At 49.9% G+C, this 24551-nt stretch overlaps 1 protein-coding gene across 1 annotated transcript; it reads right to left on the minus strand.

Moving 5' to 3' along the window:
* Positions 1-300: 300 nt before the first annotated feature.
* LOC130877095 (alpha-N-acetylgalactosaminide alpha-2,6-sialyltransferase 1-like) lies at positions 301-22556 on the minus strand. Its single transcript, XM_057773999.1, has 10 exons — positions 22391-22556; positions 22065-22164; positions 3285-3759; positions 2096-2264; positions 1833-2004; positions 1505-1643; positions 1151-1254; positions 872-961; positions 690-789; positions 301-492 (listed from the first exon to the last, which is right to left on the minus strand). The coding sequence occupies exons 1-10, from the start codon at positions 22554-22556 to the stop codon at positions 301-303; spliced, it is 1707 nt and encodes a 568-aa protein (XP_057629982.1).
* Between the last annotated feature and the right edge of the window lie 1995 nt (positions 22557-24551).

The following is a 24551-nucleotide window of genomic DNA, read 5'->3' on the forward strand; positions in this document are numbered from 1 at the left end:
TAAAAGAAGGTTTTGTTGTTGCTGGTGTGTTTGTTTGTTTGTTGTTTGTTTGTTTTAGTGTCGTTTTAGGTTCCAGAGTCCTGAAGACAGAGTTTGAAAAGTAAGGTAACCTGAAATGAACTGTTGGTGTCTATGTGTGTGCTTTGAGCTAGTAATGACTTCCCAGAGGACTCCCAACCCTCGGGCTCCTCACAGCTGTTCCTTGGGACTCTCCAAGGGCTTGGAGCCTGCTTGAGTCCTGGGAGAAGGTGGGGACATCTGAGGTGTGCATGATCCAGGAGACTCCTGAAGCCGAGCTGGTCAGTTCTTCTCTTTCGGGAGCTCTGGACGCTGGTATAGCCGGATGATGCCTTCATCATGCAGTCGCTTCCATACTGTTTTCTCTAAGTTGAAGTCATGGTTGGTGTAAAAGATCAGCCGTTTCCACGACTTATCATAGTAGTGGTCAGAGAAGCGCTCGTGGCCCTGGGTGATGAAGCCATAGGCACTCACCTGCATAGAGAATGGGGAAGGAGCTTGGGACTGCCCTGGGGCTTCCTTCATGGGAAGTCTGACCCTTTCTCCTTTCTCCTGGTTCTGTCCCCAGGGGTCTGCATGCAGGTTCCCTGGGGACACATGCATGTTCATCCCACTCCCCATTCCCATTGGAGGTTTTCAGCCACCCCCTGAGCTGAGCTCCACAGCCTCACCTTGTCACAGAGATGTAGGGCCGTCAGCAGCAAGAGGGCACCAGTGGTGGGGCGGTATATTCTCCAGTGGGCAGTGTTTAGCGTCTTTGACCTCAGAAACCTGCTCAAAATACCCAGATCCCCACTGTCAGGAGACAGCGAGGACAAGGGGCACAGCCCCTCCGTAGGCTTTCAGCCCTCACCTGTTCTTCATGTAACGGATAAAGTCTGGGTGCAGCAATAGGTATCTGTCCATGTCCAAGGCGTCCCGGAAAGCTTCCTGGGGCCTGTGCCTGTATCAGGGAAGGATCACTCAGGACCTGTTCTCTTACCCAGCCTGTTGGAGCCAAGACAGGGTCATGGTATGACTGTTATCCCATCTCCAGGTGGCACAGAGACAGTCCCACCTGTCTAAGTCTTTTGAAGTCAGCCACTGACTTCTCAGTCTGGCCTGGGCTTTGGGTCAGGAAAGGAAGAGGTACCTGAACCAATGAAGTTTGGTTTTTGCCATGGTCTGGTTCAAAAATATCGCTTCTAGCCACTCGTAGTCCCGAGTGCCCTCCAGGAAGTGTAGGTACCTGACATCCTGAAGACCAAGGACAGCAAGTGGTTCAGCTGTACCGTGTTAGGGACCATGGGCTGGGGGTGGCCCGCTCTGATTCCAGACTGTCCCCTGGCTGTGCCATGGCCTGAGTGACCATGGCAAGAGGACTGGTCTTGTCCTCATATGAACAGAGCGTAGGACGACCCAGACTCCATCCACACACAAGGTGTTCATCTTACTGTCACTCCCTCGTCAGGAGGCTGTGTGGCCACGCCCATTCCTCTCTTCTCACCTTTCCCAGAGGCACATGCTGGAAACCCCGACTGCCCAGCGTGAGGATTGACTGGACCACGGAGAAGGCAGTGAAGCCGTAGAAGGACGTCCGGGTCCCCACATCCTGTTCATAGCCTTTAATAACGGCTCCACTCAGTCTATATGGAAAGATCAAAGCGGATGGCAGGGATGGGGGAGAAAATTGTGGAGGTCTGTGAGAGAGGATGGGGCAGAAAGGCAGGGGCTGGAGACACACTCCATTTTCTAAATAAAAGCATTGGGACACTTGTCTGCTTTCCCATAATAGTCCATGTCGACAGGCACGAGGCTGGAGGTGGAGAACATACCGGAAAACATAGTCATGGCTGTCTATCTCCTGGCCCACGTGCGAATCGTTCAGGATGCCCCCGTTGCCCACCACGGCACAGGTGATACACCTGGAGCTCCCCGAGGGGAGGCTGGCCAGGAGCAGCTGCTGCTGGGGTACCGGAGGGAAGCGGGTCACCACCTTCTGGACCACTGGAACAGAGCAGGGCTCCATTCAGAGTCCCGGAAGGAAGCAGACCCCAGACAGGAGCCGGCCACCCTCTGCCCTGAAGTGAGGACTCACAGGACTGATTGAGCTCCATGAAGCCAAAGGGCGGTGCAAAGTGCTCTAGACGGTCCCACTCGCTCTGGGTGAAGTGGGCACCGTCCAGGAAGAGAGTGAGGTTGGGCAGAAAGATATTCTTTAGCCATGGTGACTTGGAGGCCCTGATCTTCACAGAGTCTGGGCAGGTCTATGTGCGGGAGGATGTGTCAGGCAAGGGAGGGGCACAGAAAATTCATCAGGCATTGGCTGGACTGGGCACCATCAGCCAGAGGCTGGGCTGGGCACCATCAGCCAGAAGCTGGACTGGGTACCATCAGTCACAGGCTGGGCTGGGCACCATCAGCCAGAGGCTGGACTGGGCACCATCAGCCAGAGGCTGGACTGGGCACCATCAGCCAGAGGCTGGACTGGGCACCATCAGCCAGAGGCTGGACTGGGCACCATCAGCCAGAGGATGGACTGGGCATTACAGTTTGAAAGGTCCTGCCCATCCTCCGTCTTTCACACTGGAACCCGTGTCTGGTTGTCTAACACTCCACATCTTGGCCAACCTTGGCCCCAGAAAGCAGTCCCCCTCAGTCCCTAGCCAGCTACACCTTGGCAAGTCTGAGGACGCACGTGGTATGCCCACTGTACTGTTGGGACAATGATCCTGTTCTGTGTATCCACAAACAGGTTTTCCATATTGCCCTCCTGGGCAGGGGTGAGAAAGATTAGGGATGGGACATGGGGTTGAGCGCCCACAGTTTTTCTTGAGCCTGGAGGAGTGAAGGTTCTAGAGTCAGCTTTCCAAAGATGGCAGTGTTCCTGGGGGTGGGGGGACAGCAGCTGGGCACAGGGCTGTCTTCTTGTCCGTTAGTCCCACGACTATAGAATAAGGATTCTTGTCCCACAGGCCACAACTGGCCACACTGTTCCCACAGACTGCTGATCTGCCTCAGGCCTTCTTCAAGGCTTCCAAGACAAACAAACCCCTTCCCACCCAACCCCTGCTGAGTGGTCCAGACCTTGTATGGAACTGCCTTCTCCTCCCTGATTGGCTGTCATAGGAAGGAGGGATGACCCAACAGCAGTGTTGGGCCAATCGCAGTGCTGGGTAGAGCTCAGGGTGGGCCAAGGTAAAACTGACAGCTGAGCTTAGAGGAAGGGGCTGATTGCTATGGGGGCGGGGTGTGGAGGTTGAGGAAGTGAGGAGGTCCCAACTCACCGTCTGCAGGCCCCCCACATCCAAACTGTATTCTTCCTCAAAATCCCATCGAGGCTCAGACTTGAAGTTGGAGGCTTTTAGTCTTTGACTTCTTTTGGTGGTGGGTCGTGGGAAAGAGGCCCGGGATGGGCTGACCTGGGCTGCCTTCTCCTTGGCTGGAACAGCTGCTGTGGCCCTTGGCCTCTTCCTCTGCTCTTTCAACACTGCTCCTGTAGTTGCCAATATCCTGCCCCTACTTTCTGGAACGGGAGTCTTTGCCGCAGGCTCTTCCTTGCCCTGATCTTTCCTCTTCTCCTCCCCCTCGCCTCTAGCTGCCATTCCACCCTGATTCTTCAGGCCCAGAGCTCCTGTCCTGACCGAGGTCATCTCCTTGTCTTGAGGTCTCAGTGGCAGCTCTATGCTGAGTCTGTGGAGTGCGGCCTTTTGAAGCATCTCCTGAGACTTCTCTTCCTTGTTCTTCTCTTTAAACTGATACCTGGATACAGATAACTCTTGATGAAGGTTGGGTGATTTACAAACAGACCAGAAACATCACTAGCAGGCAGGAAGACGGCTCAGTGAGGAAGAGGGCTTACTGTGTGATTATGAGCGCCTGAGTCTGACTCCTCGGCACCCATGTTAATAAAACAAAAGAGCAGGAGTGAGGACAGCCGTGCATGTGCCTGTAACCAGCGCTGGCTTCCTTTATTACTCTCCTCCTTAGCTTTTGAGACCGAGTTTCTCAGTGAAACTGATGCCTTCTGACTCAGCTGAATTGGGGGGCTAACCAAACCCCAGGAATCCTCAGGGTTTGCAGGCCTGTGGGTGCTAGGATTAAAACTCAGGACCTCATGCTTCCATGGCAGTCACTTTACCATCTGAGCCATCTCCCTAGCCCTTGTTTTTCAACTTTCATGTAAGTCTGTTCAAAGTTGTCTGTAATGGTTTGAATGAGAATGGCCTCACAGGCTTGTTTGGATGCTTGGGTCCCAGTTAGTGGAACTGTTTGGGAAAGATTAAGAGGTATGGCCTTGTTGGAGGAGGTGTGCCACTGGGTGTGGGTGACACCCAACATGGGGCCCCAACCCATGGCCCTGAGATTAAGAATCTCAAGCTCTACCAACTAAGTTAGATCTTCAGGTTAAACCCCATTATCTATCTCTGGGCTTTTATTACTGTGCTATGGGTGACTTTGAAGTTTCAAAAGCCCAGGCCAGGTCCAGTGTCTGTCGCTCTCTCTCTCTGCCTGCAGATCAGAATGTAAAGCTCTCAGCCCCACACCCGTCTGCCTGCCTGTCGCCACACTCCCTGCCATGATGATGACGGACTAAGCCTCTGGAGCTGTAAGCCAGCCCTAGTTAAATGTTTTCTTCTGTGAGTTGCCTTGGTCATGGTGTCTCTTCACAGCAATGGAACAGTGACTAGGACAGCATCCTTCCGGTATGCAGCCTGTATCACAGAGTCTGTGAGTACCTACCGGTTTTGTGTTTCCCTGACTAGACATCTAGGTAACTGTATTATCCAGAGTTTGGAGGGAATTTCTGGGTGTATGGGGAAGGAGTCCTTCTCTAACTAGTCTGGCCATGACCCAGGTGCAGTCCCACGGTCTCAGTTCCTGTTCATTTGCCCCTCCCATCGAGGCCTCCTGTTCATCTTGGGTAGATGTCTCTCAAACCCTGTCTGCTCCTGCTGTTCTTTTTCTCCTCTGTATGCAAGAGACTTACCGAGGCGGCGTGAAGAAAAAGGAAAGGCGCATGAAATGGACAGACCCACAGATCTGAACGCCTGAGCTCCTCCCCTCCCCTGCTCATGTGATCGGAAGATTCCTAACCTGTCTGATTCCTGGCTCGTCTCATCTGTATGAGACCGCTGCTTCTGCCATTGGGGCAAAGCCTCCTGTCGTTGTCCACCAGTGCAGGGCACTGGTGCGAACTGCAAGCACAGGGCTGGCAAGAGACTCGGCAGGTGAACGCACTGACTGTCAAGACTGGTGATCTGAGCTGGATCTCCAGGACCCACCGGGTGGAAGGGGACAACCAACCCCCTCAAGCTGTCCTCCGACCTCCACATAGTTGGCATATCTGTGTGCCCTTCTCCCAAAATAAAGAAGTAAAATGACCAAGGGTGGCGGTGCACAACTTTAATCCCAGCACTCGGGAGGCTGAGGCAGGTGGATCCCTGTGAGTTCCAGGCTAGTCTGGTCTACACAGTGAGTCCCAGGGTATACAAGGCTATGTAGAAAAGTCCTGTCTCAAAATAGATAAATAAAAGCTAGCTAGCCGGCTCAGCAGTTAAGAGCATGAGCTACTCTCACACAGAATTTGGACTCAGTTCCGGCACTCCCGTGGTGGCATACAACCACCTGTAATAGTTTCGGGGCATCCAACACCTTCTGACTTCCACAGGCACTAGGCATGCATATGGCGTGCTTACATACACGTAGGCAAAACCATCATACACATAAAGAATTTAAAATAGCTGGACGATGTGTCACGCGCCTTTATTTCCAGTACTTGGGAGGCAGAGGCAGGCAGATCTCTGTGAGTTCAAGGCTAGCAGAGTGAATTCCAGGACAGCCAGGGTTATGCAGAGAAACTCTGTCTCGAAATACCAAATATATATATATATATAATTATAATAACTTAATAAAAATAAAGATGTATATTTAACAAGTATTAGTCACTTCCTCTCACACCTGTGTTGTTTTGTTTTATTCGAGACAGGGAGCCCTGCAACCCAGGCTGGCTTCTGGCTCACTATGTACCTTCAATTCCTCTTTCTCCTGCCTCCATCTCTCAAGGGCTGGGATTACAGGCTGTGCCACTAAGTCCAGCAAGGAAATGGATTTGAACAAAAGCATTTGAACGACATACAGAGGAGTGGTCAGTTTGAAGGCATGAATAATATACTCTAAGTGACCAGCAATGCACTGGTGTCCCACCAAGGGAAGAAGCCAAAGCCGTTCTTGGTGGAATTTAACCAAGACTTGGGGTCTCTACTTCACTCTCCTTTGTCTTGTCCTATGCCCATTTGTTTCTCAAGCCTGAATCTGTGCCTGCCCGAAGGCTGTCTTGGGAGTCTGTCCCTAGTTCTGAGTCTGTCAGCGAGTGACGGCATGTATACCAAGGGCTTTGCTCTGTCTTTACTGAATGGCACAGAAAGCATCACAACGGGAAGGAATGGGATACTCTACAGAAATCTTCAACAGGGTTTTACAAGTGATTAAGTCATTGACTCCAAGAGACCCAACTTGCGGTATTACAAGTACCATTGTTTATCAAGCAATATCCAAATGTTGTGCCCAACATTTTATAAGATTGCTTCCACCCTTTACTTTTATTGCCTTCAGGAAATGATATGCAAGCATTGTTCTCTGAGTCAGGAACACCAGGAGTACATAATTTCAATTTAGGGTTATAGCTTTACGTTAGTTCAGGTCGTAAAAGTTGGTGTCAAGGGAAATTCAAGGCAAGCAAGCTCGTTATACTGTTTCACACTTGTTTTATTGTAACATAAAAGGCAGGTTGAGCAGGCTGTGTACACAGTAGAATAGCCAGTCTTATGTGATCTCAGGGTGGACGATAAACTCTGGCTGGGAGCTCCGGAAAAAGCTCCAGTCTATTAGATAGAAGAGACATTGTCGTGGTATTGTCACAGAGGACATGAGAAAGGTGTCACTCAGTGGCTGTTCACGAAATGTCTGTTCTGTGCAGGGTATGCTGATACACATACACAGGCTGCAGATTTGAATAAAGTCGGGCGTCAGGGCTGGACAGTAGGAGATGGTTGCTGTTAGGGGTGAAGCCAAGGAGAATTCTGTCAGGCCGAAGAAATGCAGCCCGTCAAGTGGGCGAGAACCTCTGCTAACCTTGCCTCGCTGTTCCGCCTCGCTCAGCCATGGCCAACTTTTTGGTTACATTGTATCTCTTGCCTTCCTAAACTAGGAAAAACAAAACAAAACAAAACAAAACAAGAGACCTGTTCTAATCTTTCAGAAAGGGCACTGTCTATTCTGACCTTGAAACTGAATAAAGACCTAATTTAAGGTTTCTAAGCAGATGCTGGGGAGGAGTGGAGTCCTTGACTCTTAACCAGGGAACCAGGGGCCTTCTTCCTTGGAACACACACACACATTGGCCTGATACAGAGAATGCATTTCTCTGTATGTATTTTAAGTTTGTTTGTTTATTTCGAGACAGGGTTTCTCTATGTAAGGTAGCTCTGGCCAACCTGGAACTTGCTCTGTAGACCGACCTTTGCCTCATAGATTTGCCTGCCTCGTGAGTGCTGGAATTAAAGGTGTGCCCCATCACCACCCAGCTATTTTTATTTTGAAACGATGTTATGTCTGTGAGTGGGTGTGTGCATGAGAATTTAGGTGCCCGCAGAGCTCGAGGCTAGTGCTAAAAGTCACACCCAGATCCTCTGCAAGACCAGTACTCACTCTTTTTAATTTTGTATTTATTTATGTATTTTTTTTTAGGTATGAGTGCTCCGTCTTCATGTATGTGTGCATGTTAGAAGAGGACATCAGATCCCATTGTAGGTGGCTGTGAGCCACCATGTGGGTGCTGGGAATTGAACTCAGAACCTTGAAAGAGCAGCCAGTGCTCTTATCCATGAGTCATCTTCAGCCCCCTGGTACTCTGAACTGATGAGTCTCTCTAGCATGTATATTGATACAGATACATACATGTGTATGTGTTTACATATACACGTGTATTTTTAAAACATTAAGACAGTTGTCACATGTCCCAGGCTGGCTTCAAAATCACTGTGTCGTGGGCCGGGCGGTGGTGGCGCACGCCTTTAATCCCAGTACTCGGGAGGCAGAGGCAGGCGGATCTCTGTGAGTTCGAGGCCAGCCTGGTCTACAAGAGCTAGTTCCAGGACAGGAACCAAAAAGCTACAGAGAAACCCTGTCTCGAAAATCAAAAAAAAAAAAAAAAAATCACTGTGTCGCCAAGGATGACTTTGAACTTGTGATCCTCCCTGTCTCCAACTCCCAGATGCTGGGGTTACAGGAATGCCTCACTATGACCAGTTTGTGCAGTGCTGGCAAGCACCCTACCAGCTGAGCTACGCCCCTAGCTGAAGGCAGTGGACCTGCTGCATGAAGCAGCTCTCAGCACACAGCATGGGTGGCAGTATGGAGAGAAAAAGAACCCCTCTTTGGGATCTATCTCGAAGCAAGGGTGGCTCAGTGACTCTGAGGGACATTCTGTCTATAGATGCTCCGGTTACTTGATGACCTGTTTAAGTTTTACAGGAAGTCGAAGCAATGACCTAGGTAGAGACAAAATTATGTAATCTATTTTCACTAAGTTCTCTAGAATTAAGTCTACCTGTAATGACTAGGTGTGTCTATGTGGGTATGTACATAGGTGTTCCATTATTCTCATGTACAGAGTTCAACGAGGGTTTGAGAAGTCTTCAGATGCTGGTTGCTCTGGAGGTTCAGACTCCAGGGGCCTGACCTGGTACGTGGGCCGGGTGGGCTTGAGGAGAGCATTTTTCTACAACGCCTCTAACTCAGAGGGACAGAGCAAAGGGCTTGTAGACAATCCCCAGGCAAAAACCAATTTAGTTACATAATTCTGGTCTACGTGGGAGTAAAGATACAAGATATTGAACTCCAAAATAAATTTATCGGAGCAGGGGAAATGACTCAGTTAGGAATATGCTTGCTGCTTAAGCATGAAGACCCAGGTTCAAGTCTCAGCACCTCTGCAGAGCTTGTCCTCAGGGGCAGAGACCAGAGGACTCCAGGTAGCACAGGTGCCCTCATTGCTTAACCAAGGGCCTTAGGACTCACACACTGACTGGCCTTGGAGAGAAAATGCTCATGGGCTCCATCCGGTAGAACCCAGGTGACAAGCTCTAGGTTCAGCAGAGACCCCATCTCAAACAATAGAGTAAGGAACGATTGAGGAAAACATCTGATATCCCCCTCCAGTCTCTGCACCCATACCTTGCCGTGGAGATGGACTTGGGAATCACCTGACCTTTGTCTCCTGTCCCAAGGTGGCCACACTGAATGAATCTTTCTCTGCTTTTCACCATTACTTTTTTTGTTTTGTTTCAGTTTGTTTGTTTTTTGATCAGGTCTCACCATGTTTCTCTAGCTGTCCTGGAACTCACTCTGTAGACCAGGCTGGCCTTGAACTCACAGATCCACCTGCCTCTGCCTCTTGAGTGCTGGGATTAAAGGCGTGTGCCACTATGCCTGGCTTATTATTACTTATTTTTTTAATTAGTCTACTGAGAACAGGGGGTGGTGACTTGTTAAGGCTGCCAGGCCCCAGGCGCTGACCCTAACTCCAGCCACATTGTCTCCTACCTGTAGCTATTTTCAACTTGTTTAACTGGTTGATCCTGAATCTGAGAAAACTCTTTGTAAGCAGACAGTGGTGCACATAAGCAGAGAAAGCCCTCCCAAGCCTGCCTCAACCCTGCCCTGCCTGCTTCAACCTGGCCCTGACCAGGGAAGTCACAACCATCTGAAGCCCCTTTCTTCAGCAACTTAACACCTTGGCCATCCCAGGCCTTAGCGCGTGGGAAGCTAAATGAGGATGATGAGGAGTTTTAGGCTAGCCTGGGCTACATAATGAGCTCCAGGTCATCCTGGGCTATGTTCAGATTCGATTTAAAACAAACATACAATATATTGAAGCCATTCCACCTTTAACTACTGACTTGGGGTGGCAAGCTGGCAAAAGCACTTCCCACCCAACCTGACAACCCGAGTTTGATCCCCGGGACCCACATGATAGGAGAGAGTCCTGCCAGTTGACCTCTGACCTCCACATGAGCACCACAGCACACTTAATCCCTACACGACATATTTTTTAATGCCTCATAACACCCCCCCCAAGGACTTTATGAGGCAGGAAACAAAAGGCATTAGATCCATTAACTTGTTTTTTCTTTGTGGTACCTGCACATGTATGTGCAGATGTGCACACGTGTGTATGTATGTGGAGGCCAGAGATTGACATAGGGTATCTTCCGCAGTGGCTCTCCACCATATACGTCAAGGCGGTTCCTCACTTCAACCCATCCTTACGAACACAGCTTCTAGTTAGCTTCCTCTGAGGATCCCCAGCCTCCACTATGCTGAGATTACAGGTGGGCTCCATGGGCCTAAGAAGACTCCGAGGGGGAATGACTACATGCTGACCCGAGGAAGACAGGACCACAGAGTGTCAGAGGATCCTCCACCTAAGCTAGGTGGGTCTGAAAAGGCCATGGGACAGGGACAATGATGGTCTCCTCAGCAGCCCAACCAGTGGCTCAAAAATTGGCCCCCTGTTGGGATTGGAGAGATGGCTCAGTGTTTAAGAGCACTGACTACTTTTCCAGAGGACCTGGGTTCAATTCCCAGCACCTACATGGCGGCTCACAACCATCTACAACTCCTGTTCCAGAGGATCTGACACTCTCACACAGACACATATGTAAACAAAACACCAATGCACATAAAATAAAGATACATAAATTATTAAACATTGGCTGCCTGTTCCTGGAGTCTGGGATGGCGCTGAGAAGTGAGGCCCTCAGGGATTAAATTCTGCAGCTTCCTGAATTAGGAGTCCAAGCCCTGAAATCAGAGGATTAGAGAAAACCTGCCTATTTCTTGGCTAATAAATTGCTCAGGAGTTCAGGGCACTACTGCTCTTCAAGAGGGCCCAAATTTGAGTTTCCCAACACCTATGTTAGGTGGCTCACAGGCATCTATAACTTTAGTTCCAGGGGATCCCACTCCTCTGTGGGCACCTTCACTCATGTGCACACAGAGACACACAAACATACACATAGTTAAAAATAATAAAAATAATTCTTTAGGAAAATAGTTATGTTTCTTTTGTTTTTAATTTTATTATTTTATGTGCAGGGATGTTTTTCCTGCATATATGTGCACCATGTGTGTGTCTGGCGTCTGAGAAAGCCAGGGGAGGGCATTTCTCTAGAAGCCCATGGAATTACAGGTGGTTGTGAGCCACCATGTGGGTGCTGGGAATCGAACCTTAGTCCTCTCTGTAAGAGCAGCTGGCGCTCTTAACCACTGAGCCATCTTTGCAGCCCCATGCTTATGTCTACACTCAAACAGAAAACATCTAAAGAGTCCCATAGGTCTTGGGCTCAGGTTCACTGGCTCTCCCGTTAGTCTCCCGTTCCCGAGGTGGCCTCTGGGAACCACACAAACCCTGTTCTCTCCACGATGCTCTGCCGCTCCCCGCACTTGCTGGAACTCACCCACTTTCCTCTGTAACAGCTGTCCAGTGTGACTTCAGTGCTAATAGCAACACCACACGAATATTTCACACTTTCAGGTTCGTGTCTTACTCTCTTCTATGAAACTTTCTATCTCTCGAGGGCTCACCAGAAAGGGGCGGGGTAAGAATGGCACCCAGGGCCAAAATCCCTTATGTTTTGCCGTCTCCAGGATGGGTGGGACGAGTCTTGACTTTTATGGATCTCAGATTAATCTTCTTTGAAAAGATGTGCAAACAACAATCTGGTATAGTTGTAAAGATCAAAGACACACACAGAAGGCTCCTGGGATACAGTTGATAGAGCAGCTCCAGGTCTGAATCCATGTGTCATAAGTGAGGGCGTGACCGTCTTTACAATGACCCCCATAAAGGAAGGTAAAGAAAACTTCCACAGCTCTGTCACCATTGTGAACTTCATCAAGTTACTTTTGTGTGTGTCGGTGAGTGTACCCATGGATGTGCATGGACGTGGACACCTGAGGTCAGCTTCCGGTGTCTTCCTTAGAAACCTTCTACTTTGCTATTTGAGACAGAGTCTCTGGCTGGGAGCTTGCAGCAGGCTTGGCTGGCTGGCCGTCGACCCCCAGGGGTCCACCAGTCTCCATGCCCACGGCACTGGGACTCAGTGGCCACCACCACGCCTGGAGTTTACATGAGTTCTGGGAATCACACTCCCGTGGCAAACCCTTCACTTCAATTTTTCTTTTTCGATACAGGGTTGTGTTTGGTGATGGCTGGCCTCCAACTCAGGATCCTCCAGCTGCAGCGCCCTCCCCAGTGCTGGGGGTCATAGGCATGTTGACCCCCTCCCTAGTGCTGGGGGTCATAGGCATGTTGACCCCCTCCCCAGTGCTGGGGGTCATAGGCATGTTGACCCCCTCCCCAGTGCTGGGGGTCATAGGCATGTTCCCCAGTGCTGTCCTATTGCTAGCCATCTTTTACTTATTTTGCTGCTTCCATCCGTCGGCCCCTGCAACACTGTGGCTCCTCCAGGCTGTAAGACTTGGGATCACTTTTGCACCCCCACCTTCTTCCCACCACTCTTTCAAAATATCTCTTGAAATTCACTTCTTTCTTCTGGAATCCTCCCTGGGCTTCAGTGACTAAAGCCTCCTTGCATTGCTGACAGAATTAACTATGTAGGCAATCCCTCTGCCCTTGATCATCACACTGGATGGGTCCAAACCCCTGCTCTCGTGAGGCAGCCTTTCTGCTCTGAAGGCCCCTTTGCCACTGTCCTCTGGCCCCACCCTTCTCTAGGGCTGCCCTGCTTTTCAGGCAAGCCTTTCATGTCGGGAATGCTACTTCCCCATTCAGCAAGGCTGATGGGTTGTTCTAGGTTAGCCCCATTCCCTGTAGATTATTCTAGGTTAGCTCCAGTCTCTGTAGATTATTCTAGGTTAGCCCCAGTCTCTGTAGATTATTCTAGGTTAGCCCTATTCTCTGTAGATTATTCTAGGTTAGCCCCATTCTCGGTAGACTCCTCCTTACCTAAAGACCATTTGCTGGAGACCATTTGCTGGTCACTCAACCAAACTACACACTGTCTTTAACAGAGACCTTCTAGACTCTCTCTCTTCCAGAGACCTCTCTCCATGGCAACTGTTCCCTCTGTCAATCATTTGGGACTTGGTTACGTAGAGTTTATTGAACATACTTCATGTTACAGTCACTTCAGGGGATTTTAAGTCTCATTCTAGTTGGGTTTGTTTGTTTTTTGAGACAGGGTTTCTCCACGTAACAACCCTGGCTGTCCTGGGACTCTCTTTGTAGACCAGGCTGGTCACAAACTCACCGAGATCTGCCTGCCTCTGCCTCCCTAGTGTTGGGTTTAAAGCCATGAACCACCACTGCCCGGCTCATTCTACTTTTGAGTGGTAGACATGCCTATAATTGCAGCACTTGGGAGGCTGAGGCAGGAGGATCAATGAGTTTGAGGCTATCTTGGGTTATATAGTGAGACACTGTGTGTTTGTCTGAGTTAGATCTATCTGTCTGTCTATCTGTCTGTCGCTACCTATCCCCTCCCTTCCTCCTGTTTTCAGGGGCTGAGAATCAACCCCAGGACCTCAGAGATGCTGGGCAACTGCTCTACCACGGAGCTACACCCCTCCCTCAGCCCTTTCTCCTTTTCAGAGCCCCTTTGGGTATTATACTCCACACCTGGCTTGGGAAGAGCTGTCCCTGCTTGTCCTGAGATGCAGTCAGCTTGGTGGCTGCCCAGCTCTCGCTGACATGGGCTCAACAGTCAGTAGCTGAGGTTTCCCTGGGGAAAGCACCTCTGCTCGAAGGACCCCTCGGAGGGTCTTTTCCAGGCTCCCGTCTCCCACAGTTCCCAGCAACACCATTGTCCACGGACACCTTTCTGGGAGTGGGTGTCCCCTCCTAAGTGCTAAGCTCCTGCTCCACAGCTGCCTGGGCCATGAAGACCCAGGGCAGGACAGAGCAGTTCTGTTGTCTCCTCAATGTGCTGCACAATGAACAAGTGCACTGAGATTCAGCCTTCAAAAGTCTCTAGACCAGAAATGTTCACTGGCCTATTTACCGTACCCGTGAACTTGGGAGCCAGTGGTGTTGGCTGGGGACGGGGCTGGAGGGATTCTGCTGCAGCCCACTCCTACCAGACACTTCTCTCTAGCAGCCTTGGAGTCCTCCACCCCCTCCCCTTCCCATGTTCTTCTAGGGATGATCTTTGACACCGTGACAGCTATTGTCATTGACAAAATACATACTTGAGAACTGAGTGGTCAAGTGACAAAAATAAATAAATAAATCAGAAAAAGGGTTGGGCAAATTGCACAGGCCTCTAATCCTGGAACTTGGGAAACAGAGGGAGGTGAATCTTTGTGAGTCTCAGGTTGGTCCACATAGCAAGTTCTAAGACAACCGAGGTTACACAGAGAGAACTTGTCTCAAATAGAATACCAACAGACACAAACACATCTTCACACCACAAGCAAAAACAAATATCTTCTAAATGAACCTTTGAAGTAAACAAAAGTATGGAGGCATTTTCAGGAGACTTAGAAGATGTTTTGCATTTTTTTGCGGGGGAAGGAGTCTTGAACCAACCTTCCTCCAAATCACAATCTAATGACCAAGAAGGAGAGAGACAAATCTTATCCAGGTAAAAAGTGTTCCTAAGCCAACATGGTGACTCACACCTGTAATCCCAGGACTGGGGATGTAGAGGCAGGAGGATCAGAAGTTCAAAACCATCCTCAGCTACACCACCTGCAGGGGTCAAGCTCAGATCAGAGGACAAATGCTTGGGTTTAGCCCAGCTCTGTGACCGGCAGGGCAGTGCACTATCCAGTGACTCACCTTAGCTGCCTGTTGTCCTCACCCTGAGGAGTGAGAAGCTGGAGGGATGTAGAACAGCCTGTGCACAAACACTGCAGAGGGGTCACTGTGATATTGCAAGCACTGGACACACCCAGGTATTAAGCAGTGATAGAGTCAGGGAGACCCTCGCTTCCTGATCACTTCTCTGTACTTTCTTTTCTCTTTAGCCAGGTCTCCTGTAGCTCAGGCTGGCCTTGAACTTGCTGTGTAGCTGAGCTTGAACTCCCGATCCTTCTGCCTCGACCTCCCGAATACTAGGATGTGCCACCATCCTGGTTTGATACAGGGAATCAGACAGGGGCTTTGTTCACACTGGGCGAGCACTCCACCCACCAAGCCACCTCCCTAACCCAACTTGTGTGTACTTTCCCCCTGTCTCTGTGAGAGAATGAACACATTGTTTGCAAGTGCTGAGTAGTAAAACCAAAAGAGTTTTTTCACTGAGCCTGGCAAGAGGATTTCACTTCGGGAGACGTGCTAAATGTTCGAGAAGTTCTTGGGGCTCAGGTTTGATGGTTCCCCCTCACCCCCACCAACGGGAGGTCTCCACTTGGGACGCAGGTTTGACGGTTCCCCCCATCACCACTACCAATGGGAAGCCTTCAATTGGGGCACAGATTTGACAGGTCCCCCTCACCCCACCAATAGGAGGTCTTAAACTCTACTGACTCCCTTTCAGAATGAGAACCCTCTGAGACACGGGAAATACACAGACTAAGTCTTTGCTGCAGGTCAAGGAGAATGGCGTTGAGAGCAGGTCCTTCTCCAGCTGCCCTGTTACTCACCAGCCCTGGGGACAACCTGTCTCGTGCTGTGTGCGCTGTCTGCAGATGCAGTCCCTGAGTCCCCAGCTCCTGCCTGCCTTCTCCTACAACCCTCCTGGTATGCCAGGCACCTTTGGTCACCACCACCACCTCCATTTCCATCTCTTCCAGGTTCTGACACTGGCCTTCCTTCCGGACCTTAACACACCATGGTGGACACATAGGAAGCTCGGAGGTCCCCAGGCCTCCTCACTGGCTAGTCTTTCTGGGACTTGCAGGATTGGTCCCTTCTTACCTGGAAGGCTTTGTGCTGGGATCCTTGATGAAGGAAGGCAGAATGAAGAGCGAGGTCAGCACAGCCAATAACAGGATCCCCTGAGCGCAGGGATGCAATCTCTCACAGCAAGTCTTCATGGTGCCTGGCTGGATCCCAGAAGCCTGTGAGAGAGCAAGTCTCTGATAGAGAAGTCACGTGGCCTCCGTGTGCAGGTATTTCGGCCAGGGAGCGCTGGTCTGTCACCTTCTATCTAGCTACTTTGGAGAGCAGAGGAGGGAAAGGAAGGGTGGAGTATGCTTTAAGCTGGCATGGATTGAAGGAAGAGAAACTCCTTCTGTTCAAACAAGGTGGTTGTTTTTTTTTCCTTTTTAGTCTCTGAAGCCAAATTCTGGAGAATTATATGAGACCATATATCCGTCACAAACAGCCTCGCTTTTATCTGGTCACTTCCTCTCCCAGCCTCATCCATAAGCGCGAGAAGTGGTGGTGTTCATGCTCAGGTGCTCATCCACACTCAGGTGCTCCACACAAGGCCACCATCGCGGGTCAACTTCCTTAGTTTCTCCGAAACTGTGACTGGAGCAGCACCAGCCATTAACGTTTCTGAGACTTGCTCACATCCAGGGACCATGGAAGGCTTCACAGAGAAGCATCCAGGACCCGGGAGAAGGCTCAGTGGTTGAGAACACAGCTGTTTTAACCCAGCACCCACAAGGCAACTCACAACCATCTAAACTCCAGCTCCAGGGGATCTGCTGCCCCCTTCTGGCCTCCATGGGCTCCTGCACACTTGTTCACAGATCTACTCTCAGGTCAGATTTCCAGATAACATAGCAGTATTGTGGATTCCTGCTTCTAGGATGCTGAGCTGTGCAAGCACTCAGCAGGCCCAGGGTCACTTGGAAGGTGCAGTTCTGCAGGTTTGAGGGCTTGGGTTCATTGCTCACACCTCAAAGCTTCTGTTTCTGCCCCAAAGCCCTTGGCCCTCACCCACATCATGCGCCAGCAAGTGCCTCACCCACCCTCCTAGGGACAAGAGCGTGCTAACAGGCTCCTAGGGAGCCGGGGCTTGTAAGACAGTTAATGGGTTTAAATCCCACTGCAACTCTTGGCACCAGAACAGGGGCACCCCTCCCTTTCAGGGAATTCTTGTGTTCTGTCTCTGCCTCACTGTCTTTTTCTGTTCTGTCTCTCTGTCTCTTTCTGAATAGGCTCGTTGTCAAGTCCTTGTTCTTGGGGCTGGGGTGATGGCCCAGTTGGTAAAGTGGTTATTTTGCAAGGGTTTTTACCCTAGTTAGTTCAATCCTCAATTGCCACATGAAAGGAAAAAAAGGTGTGTGTGGTGGTGGGGAGTCAGGTGTGGAAAGATGGTTCAGCAGGTGCTTGCTGTTCAACCCTCACGGCCTGACTTTGACCCCCAGAGTCCACGGAAAGGTGCAACCCAATAAAGTTGTCCTCTGACACGAGCGCCCACCTACAATAATAATAATATTAATAATAATAATAACAATGTACAATGAAAATAAAGCAGGGCATGACAGTACATGCTTATAATTCTAGCAATGGGGCGTCAGAGACTGCCAGATCTCTGGGTTCACTGGCCAGTATGGGCTACTCGGTGGCATAAGACCAAAATGGGAATGATATACCTGACAAGTTAATGGAAGACCAAACCAGGAAAAACAGACCTTGCAGGTTAAGGGTTCTGTTTTCAGCTAAGACAGTTAAGAACAAGTTCCAGTTTGTCCTGTGGTAAGCCCTGGCACTTTAGAGTTTCTATTTGTCATTGAGAAGCTCCCATCTGTCCTGTGTTAAATCCTAAACAAGTAAATAAACAAAGAATAAGCTCTTGTTTGTCCTGCGGTAAGCCCTTGCCAGGTAAGGTTTCTATTTGTAATTAAAAAATAAGATCTTGCACGATAAACAAGACAAAATTACAGCCTACAGAATGGGAAAAGATCTTCACTAACCCCACATCAGACAGAGGGCTGATCTCCAAAATATACAAAGAACTCAAGAAATTGGACAACAAAAGAACAAATAATCCAGTTTAAAAAAAATGAAGTACAGACCTAAACAGAGAACTCTCAACAGAGGAATCTAAAATGGCTGAAAGACACTTAAGGAAATGTTCAACATCTTTAGTCATCAGAGAAATGCAAATCAAAACAACTCTGAGATTCCATCTTACACCTGTAAGGATGGCTAAAATCAAAAACACTGATGACAACTTATGCTGGAGAGGTTGTGGGGAAAAGGGAACACTCCTGCATTGCTGGTGGGAATGCAAGCTGGTACAACCCCTTTGGAAGTCAGTGTAGCGATTTCTCAGAAAATTAGGAAACAACCCAATTTTCTTCCTCAAGACCCAGTAATACCACTTTTGGGTAAATATCCAAAGGATGCTCAATTGTGCCACAAGGACATGTGCTCAACTATGTTCATGGCAGCTTTGTTTGTCATAGCCAGAATCTGGAAACAACCTAAATGCCCCTAGACCAAAGAATGGATTAGGAAAATGTGGTACATTTACACAATGGAGTACAACACAGCAGAAAAAAATGACATTTTGAATTTTGCAGGAAAATGGATGGAACTAGAAAACATTATTTTGAGTGAGGTAACCCAGACACGGAAAGACAATTATCACATGCACTCACTCATAGGTGGTTTTTAAACATAAAGCAAAGAAACCACAATCCCAGAGAACTTAGACAACAATGAGGACACTAAGAGAGATTTACATAGATCTAATCTACATGGGAAGTAGAAAGTAGAAAAAGACAAGATTTCCTGAGTAAATTGGGAGCATGGGGACCTTGGGGAAGGGTTGTAGGGGGAGGGGAGAGGCAGGGAGGTGATCAGAGAAAAATGTAGAGCTCAATAACTATCAATTAAAAAAATAAGATCCTGTTTCTTAGATCTGATGCAAACTCTTGTGACCCCATTCGTGAGATATATATCCTTCCTCTTGCTTCTTCCCTGGCCATGCACCTCTCTGAGCACTGTAACACCCGACTCTCTGGCCTCTCAACAGCCTATCTTTCCCTTTGGACGTGTTAGGTATTTTCTTATCAACAATCCTCTCCACTGACACAAATAATCCCAATCAGACCAAATCAAACAGAATTAAAAGATATCCAGGTTTAATTGGACGCCTGCGCTCTCTGGTGGTCCCAGGAAAACAGGGGGTGGAGGGTAGGGGGAGAGCCAACACAACCACCACAGAGGAAGAGGAGAGATCATGTGTTTATTCTCTGGGGGAGCAGTTTAAGTAGCCTGTGTGGTCTTGACCCTCCCTGGGGAGGGGTCACCCTTTGGTGGGCTTTCTTGGAGGTGGAGTTTGGACTGAGGCAACTCCCAGGAGAGGGAGCTTGGAATGGAGTTTTCTGCCCGGCCTTCCAAAGATGGATGCCAGGGGGCTGGGATGAGGCCCCCGACCAAATACGCCAGACTCTTTGTATAAAGGGGTGCCAGAGAGCTGAGGTGATGCTTCCAACCAAATGTTTCAGACTCTATTTGGATAAAGGGGCATCAGCTCAAATCTGGCTGTTCCCTGCTGGCGTGGGGCAATATGGGAGAGGGCAGAGCTGGGAGTTGGTGAGCTCAGCAAGAGGTGTAGCTAGAGAGGCATCCTGTTTACTGCCATCCTGGAGACGCCAGGCATCTGTTCCTTGAGGGAGATAAGAAGGCAGGTGGCTAGGAAAAAAAAATATTGCTATTACCCGTCTTGTTTGTACAGACAAAGATGAGTGTGCCAGGACGAGGAGCAGATAGCTAGGCCCTTCATTGTGGCATCTTGGAAAACCGGAGGGTGGAAGATCCTAACTGCTGGATAGACCAAGTATCCTGAGTGGGCTCCCGCTTGAGCTTGGAGAGATGGTACCAGCATGGGTGTCCCAGGAGCTTGGCAGCCGAGGGGATAGTGAGGATTACCAGGTGAGGTCCTGTCCATTAAGGTTCAAGAGACCTAGGAGTTAGCTGTTTGAGAAGTACTCTGTCCCCTGGGGAGAGCCGGGCAGGTTCAGGGGCACTAGGGTCCACTGGTGTGGGGCAGGGAGACAGCTGTCAGCATGTGAACGGAGAAAGGGGGTAGGTACCCTGCCAGTGGAGGAGTTAAGTCTGGATGTGATGGTTAAGGAGAAAGGGCCTGCCATAAAGCAGCTCAAAAGGGCTCAGGCCATAGGGGAACGTGGGGTGGTCCTGAGGCAAGTAAGGGCACTGGGGAGAAGGGGGGGTCAAGATAACCTGAGTCCAATGGAGAGCTTGATTAGCTGTTGTTTGATGAGTTCATTGGCCCTCTCCACCTTTCCCGAGAATTGTGGGTGTGGAATTTCCAGGAGATGTTGAGAGCCTCTGACACGAGCTCCATGACCCTGGAAGTGAAGGCTGGCCCATTGTCCATCTGGATGGTCCGGGGGATGCCAAGCCAAGGAATGATGTGGTCCAGGAGTACCATATCATACCATATGAACCACCACATCTGCCGTTTCCCTGGAGGCTGGAAACGCTTCCATCCACCCTGTATAAGTGTCCACAACTGTTAAGAGAATTAATGGAGTTTTTTATGAGTAGGCATATGGGTAAAATCAACCTGCCAATCTTTGCCCGGTTGATGTCCACGAAGCTTATGTAGAGACTGACATGTATGGAGAGCCCCCTGTGGGTGGGCCTCGGCACATGTCTGGTAGGAGGAGTGAACCTGTGAAATATGATCTCAGAGATGGGTGGGGTCAAAGAGGGTCTCTAAGAAATGGAACAAAGGGGGCTGGAGAGATGGCTCAGAGGTTAAGAGCACTGACTGTTCTTCCCAAAGGTCCTGAGTTCAATTCCCAGCAACCATATGGTGACTCACAACCATCTATAATGGGGTCTGGTCCCTCTTCTGGCCTGCAGACATACATGGAAGGAATGCTGTATACTAAATAAATAAATAAATAAATAAATAAATAAATAAATAAATAGAAATGGAACAAAGCTTGGGGCCCATGTGTAAGGTCTGGCGGATGTCTGAAATGATCGACAATGCCTGGTCTTGAGGAAGGCTGCGAAGGTTATTTAAGTAGAACCACCCATCCCTTGTTTCTGTGCCCCCTCCCCTTTATGAGCTCGTCCCTCTCTCCTGGTTGGTAACAGGGCTGATAGCAGGGAGTCAAGAACAAGATGTGTTCTGTGGAATCCGAGGAGCTGGAGGCCAGCCCCTGGGCCACTGAGTCAGCCTTGGCCACTGGGTCCTTGGAGGACTGGTGTCCCCGATAGTGAGTGATGGCTACTTCTGTAGGGAGCTGAGGTTGGCTTATTATAAGGGGTCTGGTAGCTGTGGGAGTGCCCTTGGTAGTAAGGAAGCCCCTTTCCTTCCAGAGTGCAGAGTGAGTATGGGCTGTTAAGAAGGCACATTTAGAGTCAGTACAGATATTAGCCCGTTGGCTCTTGGCTATTTGGAGTGCCCTAGTCAAGGCAATTAATTTGGCCTTTTGCGAGGAGGTTCCCATTGGCAGGCGGGTCGCTTTGACCGTGTTAGGGGAAGTGACCACTGCATACGCTGCCTGGCGGTTTCCTGATTTGTCTATAGGGCAACTTTCCAAAATCAACAAACAGGGTGAGTTGGGGATCTGTAAGTTGCTGGTCTAGAAGACCCTGCCAAGGTGAGCTTAGGGCATCTACATCCTCTGGGCAAGAGTGAGAGGAGATACCAGAGGGGGAGGGAATAGGAAGGGAGAGTTGCGGAGGGGGGAGGTTAGGGCAGGACTGGAGGCCAAAGTAGTTTGGGGTTTTCTAGAAACAGTAAGTGAAAAACCTGGACTCATGGAGGCCCAGAGAGAGAGAAAGAGAGAGAGAGGAGTGTCTCAGATGATCTGAGAGGTGGCGGGTGGGATATACCATGATTGGCCTGGACAGCGTGATCTTGAGAGCCTCCTGAGTGAGTTCAGCTGCTGCTGCCAGGAATCTTAGGCATGGTTGCCATCTATAGATGCTGAGGTCCAACTGTTTGGATAAAAAGGCGACAGCCTGATTCGAAGACCCAACCTGTTGGGTTAGAACTCCAGTGGCCACTCCTGACCTCTCACCTGTATAAAGGTGGTAAAGTCTCGTGGGGTCTGGAGGAGTGAGAGCAGGGGCTGTTAGAAGGGCATCTCACAGTAGAGAGAAGTGGTGGTGGACGATGGCCAGGTGGGTGAGAGGCCCCATGGGGGTCTCTCTGGCTGCCTGGTACAGAGGCTTGGCTGTAATGGAAAAGTCTGGGAATGAATGAGAAAAGAATCACCCTGCAAGAATGCAAGGCAGTGGCAGAGTCTTAAGTGGGAAGGAACGGGTCCCGTCTACCCCCATGACTGAAATTGGTGAGGGAACTGTAGGGCCTGAGTGAGATGTTAAAACAGAGTAGGTAGCTCCCAAAAGAAAAGTAATGGACTTACCTGCTACCTGCAGCACTACCCTAGGCTCGGAGAGGGCTGTGGGAGTCACCAAGTCTGGGCCGCATCAATCCTCCACCAGGCCGAGTAGTTCGGAAGCTGGCACAGTCTCGCTTGCCTGTGTCGGTGGGGCTGGACCTCCGTGGTGTGGCATAGAGGATGAGCCCGCACGGGGGCATTGTGATTTCCAGGGCCCAGGCTTCTGGCAGATAGGGCATGGCCTCGTAGGCAGCAGAGGCCCAGGGCAATATTGTGCCAAATGGCCATTTAGACCACATTTGTAGCAGGCTCCTGGCGAGGTTGACTTAGACTGAGCTCCAGCGGGATAGAGCCTCGTGGTTGACTTCTCTTGTCCCCCTTCTGGGGATTCTGGTGGCCTTAGGGCAGCTGCTAAGGCTTGGGTTTAGAGCGTTATCTCCTCCTGCTGCCTTGTCTGTTGGGAAGACTTGGCTATTTCTTCTGGGGGGGGGGGGCGGCATTAAAAACTTTAAAGGCATTTTCACCAATTCCTGTATGGGGGTTTGTGGACCTTCCTCAGCCTTTTTTAACTTTTTTTCTGATATCTGGTGCTGACTGAGAAATAAAATGGGTAGCCAGGACCGTGGCTCCTGATGGGGAGGCTGCGTCTAGTCTAGTATACTGAACCATGGTCTCTTGTAATCGGTTTTTAAAAATGGCCAGGTTTTTGTCAGCTAGCTGTGTGATCTCTTGAAGTTTGTCAAAATTAACTACTTTTTCCGAGACCATCTCCATACCCTGAAGGAGGCAGCAGACCATGATGTCCTGCCTCTGTTGTCCATTTTGGCCAGGTTGATAATCCCAGTATGGTTCTGTGACTGGCACGGCCACTTCCCCCACAGGGACCATATTGCCTACTAGGTGGGTCTGGTCTGCGTGCTGTCTAGCTGCTGCCTGAATTCTACGCTCTTCAGGAATGGGAGTAGAGGCCTGGATGATATAAATCATTCCAGGATAAATTGTAGGCTTAGGACAGAGTGAAACTCCTTAATATAAACAGAAGGATTAGCAGAGAAAGAACCCAATCACTTTTCTGTCTGAGAGAGATTCGGAAGAGAGGTGGGAACTTGGACTTTAATAATGGTACTGGCTCCCACTACCTCCCGGAGAGGGCCGAGAAGGGCAGGGTTATGGTGAGATCTGGTGTGAGAGGAGACAGGGGAGGATTGGGAGGGGTTAGGCCAGTGTGTAGAAGAGGTCCGAGAGGTGAGTTGTGGCATTGGGGGGTAGGGAGAGGCGGTAGGAGGAAGGGGAGGGGAAGAAGGTGGGTAAGGAGGAGAAGTTGGCCTTGAACCTCTGGTTTGGCTGGGGAGGGGGAGGAATGTGGAGAATGTTGTTCCACAGGGCGGGGTTGGGTAGTTAGGGTTCAAGTGAGAGGGGGAGGGGCCAGTGTCTCTGGCAGCATGGTCATGGTGGAGCTTTCAGGATCCCAACTCCCAGATGGTCAGGAATCTGGAGGCGCCATGATCCTGGCGACCCAAACTGATGCTGTAAGACACGGGCTACTGAGGGAGGGGCAAGAGTGCAGTGCCCAGAAACCATGGACATATGAGAGTTCTGTCCATTTATCCCCACGGCGGAAAAATTTTTCGAGGTCCCAGAGATGAAAAATTCAAGAGTTCCCTCTGGTGGTCATCGTGTTCCATTGTCAAGGTCATATTGAGGTCATATCTTAGTGAATAGAGAAATTAGTCATTCAGGACAGATTGTATAGGGCAGTCCCAATTTATAAAGATTTTGTAAAAGGCAGCCTAGAGGCGATAGAGGATCCGGCTTCGAATTGCAAGAGCTCATTTAGAAGTCTATGCCAAATCTTGGAACTCAAGTCTGTCACAGTGTGTCCGCCGGGACAGGGCTCTTGAGTCAGAAAGGGGAGGGGGGTCGTAAGAAATGAGTGGCAAACGTCTCTGTCCACTCAGTCTCACCTCAGCAAGGCCTGCCTCGCCGCTTGAATCCCACAGGAAAGCTTGAAAATCGACAAAAATAACCGCAAATGAGCCCCCGGGCCCTAGTGGCAGTACTGTAAAGGGGAACTCCCAAGACAAAGCCGATCTTAGCCTGGCAGAGAGCGCGAGTGAGAAGGGCCTTTCCACACGTGGCCCTGGGCCCATGGGAAAAACACCCACCCCCCGTGGGACCTTCTTACCAACAAGCCTCTCCGCCAACGCAAATAATCCCAATCAGACCAAATCAAA

This window comes from Chionomys nivalis, chromosome 7, assembly GCF_950005125.1.
Source record: "Chionomys nivalis chromosome 7, mChiNiv1.1, whole genome shotgun sequence".
In the NCBI taxonomy this organism is placed as follows: domain Eukaryota; kingdom Metazoa; phylum Chordata; class Mammalia; order Rodentia; family Cricetidae; genus Chionomys; species Chionomys nivalis.